This window comes from Zeus faber, assembly GCF_960531495.2.
Source record: "Zeus faber genome assembly, chromosome: 21".
NCBI lineage: Eukaryota > Metazoa > Chordata > Actinopteri > Zeiformes > Zeidae > Zeus > Zeus faber.
In genome coordinates this window covers 9,751,794-9,761,320 of record NC_137208.1, presented here as the reverse complement: position 1 = coordinate 9,761,320, position 9,527 = coordinate 9,751,794, and the positions used below count along the sequence as shown (strand labels likewise).

General features: G+C 48.2%; 1 protein-coding gene across 5 annotated transcripts in view; it reads right to left on the bottom strand.

The window, feature by feature from the left end:
- Positions 1 to 298: 298 nt before the first annotated feature.
- Positions 299 to 9,527, bottom strand: part of foxp2 (forkhead box P2) — a gene marked incomplete at its 5' end in the record, with an annotated part of 81,062 nt that continues 71,833 nt past the window's right edge. For 2 of the 5 annotated variants that reach the window (XM_080021987.1, XM_080021989.1), the window contains 5 exons: positions 299 to 833; positions 6,293 to 6,413; positions 6,630 to 6,672; positions 8,079 to 8,148; positions 8,782 to 8,903. In XM_080021987.1, the coding sequence (XP_079878113.1) occupies positions 692 to 833; positions 6,293 to 6,413; positions 6,630 to 6,672; positions 8,079 to 8,148; positions 8,782 to 8,903 (498 nt within the window). In that variant the 3' untranslated portion in view covers positions 299 to 691. Of the gene's footprint in view, positions 834 to 6,292; positions 6,673 to 8,078; positions 8,149 to 8,781; positions 8,904 to 9,527 lie in introns of all 5 variants that reach the window. The other 3 variants (XM_080021986.1, XM_080021988.1, XM_080021985.1) reach the window with 3 other exon arrangements.

Sequence of the window (9,527 nt, the reverse complement as noted above, 5' to 3'; positions counted from 1 at the left end):
TAGCGACGTACAGGCAGTGACACTAATTTCTGAGGCTACTCCTGTGCAAATGAAAACAGAGCAACAACTTGAACTGAACCAGCAATTGTCTCTAGACATCAACAACTACTTTGGGTGGGGAATATTCACACAAACGTAAAACATCTTTCCTTTTTTGGCAGTATACGTTGGCCGTCGACTTTCTACAGAACACGATTTATTTGTTTGCCTTTTCGCCCCGCCCACCCCCACCCCCCCCCCCGCCCCTCTCTCCCATCGATGAGTCCATCGTCCCCCCGTCCTGTAATGTACTGTGATGTGGCCAAGCCACCGCGAGTGAAATGGGTCTCGAGGAGTTCCACGTTTTGTTTTTTTTAAAAAACAGGCATCTCATGCCTGTTGTGTTTGGGAGGATCCCAAAGGGCTGCAGCAAAGAGTTCCTTCGGGCCTCCGTCCGAACGCATGCTCAATAAATAGTCCCAGTGGTGAGAGAGACGGAGAGAGAGTCCCCTGCGGTCTGCCGGCGTGTGGAGTGGTTTCTAGTCTGGAGGGAGGGAGGTTGGGGGAGGACCTGTGTGTGTTTGTGTGTGTGTGTGTGTGTGTGTGTGTGTGTGTGTGTGTGTTTGTGTGTGTGTGGGGAGGGGGGCGGAGGGCGGCGGGCGGAGGCTGGTCGGGGAAGCGCAGAGGGGGCGGGAGTGAGCGGTGCTGGCCGTCACTCCAGGTCCTCCGATAGGTTCCCCTCCTCCAGCTCCCGGTCCTCCTCCAGCTCCGGACTGTGGTTCGCCGTCGTCACCAGCGACTTGGGACAGTCGTCGTCGTCCATGTTGAGCGGCTCCTCCTTGACGTGGATCGGCCTGACACGAAAAAAACATTCACCTTTAGACTGGGGGACGTAAGGAGCGGTGCCGGGTTCAACAAAATTGAAATGTTAAAATTAAACGTTGATTTATCGATATAGAATCACAATTCCTTGCATCGGATTAGCATATGCATTGTTAACGCAGACTAACTTTTCTTCCTTTCTTATTGATTCTTGTTAGGTATGAAACGTCAACACACCCGTGTAGAATCGCTTCGCGAGGACAGAGTCGAGCGAATCGCGAGCCGTTGCCCGCGAAACCGAATCCAAACGCCGGGTCCAACCCCGCGTCCCCAGCCCTGAGAAAAATGCATTTGCACTTTTAAACTCATCATTCGCGGAACGCAATCAAACTTCACGGCCCCCGGCCCCGCCCGCACGCCGCCGCCCGCGTCAGCGTTTCGCTGACGCCGCGAGAAGACGCACGGGAGCGAATTTCAAACCCGCCACCGCGCGCATTGTGCGGCGGGCGGGTAACAACCGTGTTGTTTGCGAGACACTAATTCGACACGACGCCGCACGTCTTCTGTAAGCAAGCACATTAAAATTACATGAAAAAGCGGGGCCCCTGTAAGGGCGATAAGCCGTGATGTTCCAGACATGTTTGGCATTTAAAAGTTTACTGATGACACCAGGTTGAAATACATGAAAAAGGGGAAGAGAAAAAAATATATATTTGAAAAAAAAAAAAAAAAAAAAGAAGAGGAGGAGGAGAAGAGGGGGCAGGCCACGTGATAAATAATGGAGAATTTCTCATCCCTGAGCCCCCTGGAGCAAAGGCAGTGGAGAAGCTTTTTTTTTTTATCTAGTTAATAGAAAGCACAGCCACTCGTTAATATGCAGGGGCTGTGCGTGTCGCTCCTCAAGAGGAGGGAGAAAACGGCAGCGAGGTTCCGCCATTAATCAACTTCAGTGCCGGCAGTTTGCTCGGACACCGTGATACATGTTTTTAACTCCGAATGGATGAATATCTTTAGCCACTGTCAATATGCGACGGGGGGCTCGGAAGGGGGAGAGAAAAAAAAAAAAAAAAAAAAAAAAACCCCGGCGAGCGCCGAGAGCGGGACGGACGCCGCCTCCATCAGGACAACAAGAGAAGGCCCAAAAAAAAAAAAAAAAAACGAAAGTAAAGTGTGGGCCGACTAACAAGAATAATAATGCTGTCACACACAAACAAGGCTTAACATGATCCCAGCCCTAGCCGGGGAGAGGGGTTTGTGCCATGATGATAAATCTGACAAAACCTAATTATTTCTGACACGTCGGATGCATCAGGAAATCCCCCCAGACTTAGTAAGAGAGAGAGAGAGAGAGAGAGGAGGGGTGATGAAAAACAGAGCGAGAGAGAGAGAGAGAGAGAGAGAGAGAGTGAGTGAGGGAGACAAAGATCGGGGGGAGAGTGCTACGGCGTAGTAGACGACATTGCTGCTGAGCCGCCGCCATCAGTGGCGGGGAGAGGACTTTGGAATGTGACAACGACTCCAAAAAGGCACAGACGTCGGTGATTTTCGGAGGCAAATAAATGAGAAAGCGGGACGGGGGTTTGGGGGGGGAAGGAGGGCGGCGCGGCGCAGGACGCCCGCTTTGGTGATGCGGCGGACAGCTTGGTCTCGCGAACCAGCGGAGCTCCGGGGGGAAAAGAGGTTTAAACTCCGCTTCCCCCCGCTCCGCACGCGGCCCACGTCGGTTCCACTGCAAATGGGATTTCTTTAATTTCGACTTTGTTTTGTTTTACCTTGCGTGCAAACAAGCGCCATGAACGACGGGCTCGGAATGAATGGAATTTTACAATCATCCCGGTGATCTCCACGTTCAGATTTTGCCGCAAAACGATGAAACCAGCACAAATAAATGAATAAATAACTGACGAAAGAACAGCAAATAATGTGGGGGCAGGTGGCGTGTTTAAGGGCAACGCATTTTAATAAGAGAGAGAGAGAGAAAAGGGAGAGAGAGAGAGAGAGAGAGAGAGAGACGTCACTTGACGTACGGCATCGACCACGACGTCTGAGCTTTTCCTCGTGAGCTTTCCCTTCATTCCACTCATTAGGACGAGCTGGCTCTGTGCACGGCTTTGAAGGGAAGTGTGTGTGTGTGTGTGTGTGTGTGTGTGTGCGCACACGCGTACGTGTGCGCGGCCGCATCCACCGCCTGCAACCGTCCCGGAGCGCGGCGTCACTTTATTAGGCCGCGTGGACGCAGCGTTTAGTCCTCAATGGACATCTGGCATTATTATGTTACTCGGGAGTAAATGCATTGAAATAAATGAAACTGGTGTGTGTGTGTGTGTGTGTGTGTGTGTGTGTGTGTGCGTGCGCGCGCCTCGGTAGGAGAGCTCAGCACCGGCCACCGTGCGGAGGTATGTCAGGGATAGAAATAAGGTCGTTAGTCCGTCGGGCGGGGGTGACGCGGGAGATCCATGTCATGCTTTTAAGACCAATTTCAACCAGGTGGTGGGAGAAATCCTCTCCATCTCGCGCGCGTCGCAGGTAAGTACCGAACGTTCGGCGCAAGTGCAGTTTGGAGAGGTACGACGTTGGAGTGGGCGACGAGTCAGCAGGGCGTGCGGGAATCAAGTGTAAATGTTATTATTTTTCCTTTCATTCCACTCAAACTTCCCACGCGTCGGTCAAACTGTTTTTAAACTCTCTCTCCAGGTGAGTATGGAGGTGGGGAGTGGGTGGGGTTCGAGTATGAAGGGTTAAGGTTCAGCCGTACGTTCGGTGTTTTGAAAAATAAAATGTGCGATTATTGTCATTATTATCGGCGGAAATACTGACTGTGACGCAGGAGAAGCTCCGGAATTTTGACAAAAACGACGTATGTCCATAAATAAAATCAGATGAAATGTTTATGTTTACGTTGAAAATAAAAGCTCGGAAAAATTTAATAATTCAATGTTATTTCCCGACTTTTAAGCCCTAATAGTTAATATATAATATAATTAGTAGTGTGGATGGAAGGTCAGCACGAGTCTATTTTTCTTATTTCAGAAGATTTTTTTTTTTTTTTTCCCATTCCAGATTTTTTTTTTTCTCCATGTAAAATGCTTAATTTGCTGAAATTCCCATTTTGAAGTTAGCACGTCTATGTTCGTTTTTTTTGTGGTTTATTGCATCTTTTAAGCATACCCTCAAGGTTCATGCGCCCGCATACACACACGGACACGCACACGCACACACGCACACACCCACACACACGAACACGCACATGCACACGCGCCATGGCCTGGAGCTATCTGGGCTGCGGTTAAGCTGATAGCATTAACTTTTAGATGTTGGGGGAAGAGAAAGGTTTGTCTAATTGCCGCGTTCGCCGGGTTGCGCTGCCGAGTTCCTCTCCTGAGAAAGCTCGGCGAGGTGGTGTTCTCTATAGTTTAGTGCCGCTGCCAACTCCATTATTTAAGCGCATCCCGGAAAAAGCCACTCATAAAAAACACATTTTTTCCATTTTGAGGTTGTTGTGGCGATGTAAGTAAGAGAGAGAGAGAGAGAGAGAGAGAGAGAGGGAGAGAGGAAACATGGGAGGGGGGGTGGGCTCCTCCCACCCCTCGTGTCAGTGTCGAGGCAGTGCAATCTGGGTGCGTGTGTGTGTGCGTGTGTGTGGGGGTTTGGATGAAATAGATAGAAAAAAAAAAAAAGAAAGAAAGAAAGAAAGAGGGAATACCAGACAGACTCACAGATGGAGAGGGGAGAGTCGCTGTTTGTCCCGTTACTAAAAGTTAAATGACCTGGGGGAGTGGATACGTCGGGATTGTGTCTGGAAGATTTGCTCCAGTTAACACTCCCCCGGCCCATCCCGGGCCGGAGTAAACATATCCAAATCGATTAATGTAGGGCGGCCGGCTCCACACTTCAGAGAGCCGGGGAACATTCTTTATCCATTCCAGGAGTGGCTCGCTAATGTCTGCTTACCCTGCATCGTGTAGCTTAATGGACAGCGGACAGGCATGTGTGTGTGTGTGTGTGTGTGTGTGTGTGTGTGTGTGTGTGTGTGTGTGTGTGTGTGTGTGTGTGTGTGTGTGTGCGCGCGCGCGCGCGCGCGCGCGCGCGAGAGAGAGAGAGAGAGAGAGAGAGAGAGAGGGGGAAAGACTTTCCCATCCGCGCGCCGACGCCGCGGTCTCGTCCGGGTGACATCACTAATTCAGCTTGTGTTTGCCGCGGACACAGCCCAGAAATTCACGTAGGTATTAATTTTTTAAACGTCTCTCTGTCCCTCCCCGAGCTTCGTTGGAAAAAAACAAAAAAAAAAAAGGGATGAGGGATTCTTCTTTAAAAATAAATTAATGCTACAGTTAACTGCTAAATATTAATAGGAACCGTCTTGCATAAAATATGGCGGCTAAAGCCTACAATGCAGACGTTGGTGTAATTAAAGACGAATGTGTAACGGAGACTATTTATAGGCTTGTCTCGGCCCCGGCGAGCGGCACACCTATATGCACCGGTCCTACCGGAATACACCTGGGAGGCATGGAAAAAATCTGATTATGTTATAGAAACCGAGCCTTGCCCCCAAGACACGGCACGGACCCCAGAACATTCTGCGACAGCGAATTAAACACACTCACCAGGCAATTACACTAACAAAGGGCACGGAAGAGAGAGAGAGAGAGAGAGAGAGAGAGAGAGGGAGAGAGGGAGAGAGGGAGAGAGGGGTTGAGGGGCATGCGCCCGGCCCCGCCCCCTCGTGACTTTCCTCACCCAAAAGAAAGAATAAAGTGCATCTATCAGATTTAATAATGCATATACTGTACGGTTCATGGTTTAAGGGAATCTGTATCGATTCCATCCGGCGTCGGGATGAGATGGCCCAGGATTATGATTCTGTGTCATATTTGGACATTTTTGACATCACGAGAAATGCTGCCAACTTTTCAGCGTCCCACCTGACATGTGTCACAAAATAAATATGGAAATTAAATGTTTGGAGTTCGACTGTGACTCTAGCAGTACAGTATGTCATTTAAGAGGAAAATGGCGGCATAACGTCCAAACGAAATATCGATACTAACATTTTTGAATCGATTCATACATTTAAATAATGGAATTGAATGATGTCAGAATATTCATTATTTTAACCCATACAGTGTATATATATATAATTTTTCTTTGTTGCCACTGTAGCATGACTGTTTACTGTGTGTGTGTGTGTGTGTGTGTGTGTGTGTGTGTTTGAGTGTGTATTTATCATCCACATACATTTGTTCTCTAATAGAGCAGAACTTTGTATTTGCCAAAGTTAAGAGTATAGTGGCAAAAATATGAAAAAAATAATGACTTTTAGAACAGAAAAATAACTGTAAACGACGACAGGTCGAGTGCCAACGCTTCAGACGGTTTGGATAAAATTCCACGGCCAAAATGCGGCGGAATTCAATTGGGAAATTCCCGAATTCCCCCGCGGGACGGGTGGAACCCTGTCTTGAGAGCGAACAGCGTCCTCCCCACTCACATGTGTCCTGGTATGGAGTAGCCGGGGCTGCTGTGTCCGTTGGTGTCCATGTGGTCCAGCGAGCCGTTCAGCTCCTCGTGGGCCGCGTGCAGGAGGGTGGGGGGGCTTCCTCCCATCAGCCCTGGGGGGCTGCCTCCCATCAGTCCCGGGGGGCTGCCGCCCATCATCATCGGCGGGCTGCCCCCCATCAGGCCGTGGGGGCTCCCGCCCATCAGGCCGTGGGGGCTGCCGCCCATCAGGCCGTGGGGGCTGCCGCCCATCAGGCCGTGGGGGCTGCCGCCCATCAGGCCGTGGGGGCTCCCGCCCATCAGGCCCGTGGAGCTGCTGTTCATCAGACCGGGGGTACCCAGCAGGGGCAGGGTGGTCTCGGCCAGGGCAGCCTGGTGGAGAAATATTAAGGGAAAGAAATAGGGTGGTTATTCCAAGTAGAGGACACCAGACACGAACTTATAGCAGTGGTTGCCCAGTTGGCAACCATGAATGAGCTGTTGGTGGCCAAGACTGATTATAAATATAATTATCAATTGTTTCACCATTTTTGACGGAGTGAATAATTTCGCTTGCCGGACGTTGACAACGTGGCAATCACACATGAGACGGTTGACAATGGCCCCACTCTGGTTACCTGGGGTAACTAGGCAACCGTTAGAGGGTGGAGAGCAGGGGGGGGTTCGCGGAGATAGGGGGGGAAACAGTGAGGAAATTAAACCGAGCGAGGATTAAATAAAGTTGGGGGAGGAGAGGGGAGAGAAGGCGAGAGGGCAGGGTGGCACGGGGGCGGGGCGAGGGGGGCGTTCACGTTGGGAAGAGGAGATGGTAGGAGGAGCAAAGACGGATGAAGAGCGGAAACAGGGAAGCGAAATAAAAGACACGGCAAAAGAAGCACGGAGAAAAATAAAGAAAGAATCCGCCGACGCCTGTTTGCTCCGTCGCCATGAGGCGCGCGGCGGTGATTATCCTGCGTGGCGGCCGACGCTGATTAGGGTCAAACACAGGTGGAAAACACAAAGCGCCTTTATGCTCCAGGCTCCTTCGGCTCCATCCTTCTCCTCCCGCCCCCCGCTGAGCGACAACCCTCCACCCCTGCATCCTTCCATCACTCCGCCCTCCTCCACCTCCCACCTCACTGCCATGCCCTTGCGCGGTGCGGTTATTTTATTTATATATATATATAAATATATATAAATATAAATATATATAAAAACGACTCCAAAAAACTTTACCTCAAAATAATAAAAACTCCTGACACTTTTGCCTCCTTTGGCATTAAAGTTATATATACGGTGATTAAATTTTTTAAGTTTTTGCCATGAGCACCTCGCCGGCGTGCGCCGCCAAGCCAAATCATTTATGACAGCTTGGATAAATATTAATGCGCATGCCCTTGCATTTGCACACGCCACTATCAATCTGAGGCAGGAGGTGAGGGAGAGGGGGAGAGAGAGAGAGAGAGAGAGAGGGAAGGTAAACCAAAGAATGACGGAAAGATGGATAAAAGGAAGGCTGGATGGAGGGAGAGCTGCTTCCACTCTCTGCCACAGGGTGGCCTTCTGAGCCCGACAGACGGAGGAAGAGAGGAAGTTGCAGAGAGAGAGAGAGAGAGAGAGAGAGAGAGAGAGGGGTGGAGATAGAGGAGGTGAGAGAGAAGAGGAAGATGGAGGGAGCGTGACACCTGCGTTGGACGAAGCTCCAACCACAAAACAACAACACCAGAAAAAAACAAACAAACAAACAAACAAAAAAATACACTTTGTGATCTCTGGGTTTTTTCTTTCGAGATCCCTACCTGTAAACTGGCGTTGAGGGCCGCGCCGTAGCCAAGACTGGAGGGAAGGTTCTTCACCAGCGTTGGACTTCTGAATGTGTCGTAAACAACAATAACAACAACGGAGGAAATTGATTAAAGTGATATAAAAAAAAATTGCATAAAAATTTTATGAAAGATTTGCCGCGATAAAAACACAAAGAAAATCATGTCTTTCAAAAATAAAAAACAAACAACCCACAAAAACACAAAAATTATACTTTTATCATTGTAGCCGAAAAACAAAATCGACCTATAAAATAATATATATACAAATATATGATATACAATGATTGACTGTATAAAAACAACACACATTTAAATGTGATACATAATAAATAATACAATAATAAATGTACTGAATGTGATTAAATGTGAGCAATAGAAATTATTATAGTAGAATTTATCACTCAATTGACCAAAACTTTATTGTCCCCAAGATTTGATTGATTGATGAATACTACAATAAATACTATAATATTACTTTTTATTGCATATATTATCCATATTTTATGTCAGTGTATTATGGCATAGTATTATATATAATATTAGTACAGTGGAGACATCTGTTTACCCCCCTGGTATTTTGGGACCTCTCAGTGGAGTGACTCAATAATTTACGAATAAGTAATAACTTTATAATTTGTATGTATTTTTTCGACACGCGCTTCGGATTGATCCGTACCCCGTGATCTTCTGCGACCGGCGTTTCTGGTACTCCACCTCGTCCACGGTCCACACGGCGCCTTTCACGTTCTCCACGCGCACGAAGCACTTGTGCAGGCTGAGGTTGTGGCGAACGGCGTTCTGCAGAGAAACACATGAGAGAGGGGGGGAAAAAAATAAAAAATAAAAGAAGAAGAAAAAGGTCAGGAGGGTGGTGGGTTTGGGCTCAAGAAGAATCATATTCGTCCATTATCCACCGAAGGAAAAAAAAAAAAAAAAAAATTACATTCACGCACCATTGATTTAATTAGTAAAAATTGAGTGAGAGCGGATGCTCTTACATGGCCTGCACACAGTACGTATCAATCAGAGTAAGGAGCTAAAAGGAGCTAATCAGCATGGAGAATGGCTTAGTCCTAATGCTAGGGCTGATAATGGTGACGACCGGAGCCCTCTCCGCTCCCAAACCGCCGCGCTCCTAATGGACACGTCGCCTTAAAGATGACGGCAGGAGCGGAGGCGCGAGTCGCCGCCGCGGAGACATTTGCGAGAGGGGAGAGGGATCGAGAAATAAAACAGCGGAGCTGTATCTGACATCTGATGCGTCGGAATACACCGCAGGACGCGCTGTTGAAGTCAACTGTTCAAGATTTAATTGACCGCAAGAGGAAAAAAAACAAAAAAAAAACAAGAAAAATGAAACGCAGTAATCAAATAAATCAATAAATAAATAAAATAAAAGAATCTTTAATTACGAAATAAGGA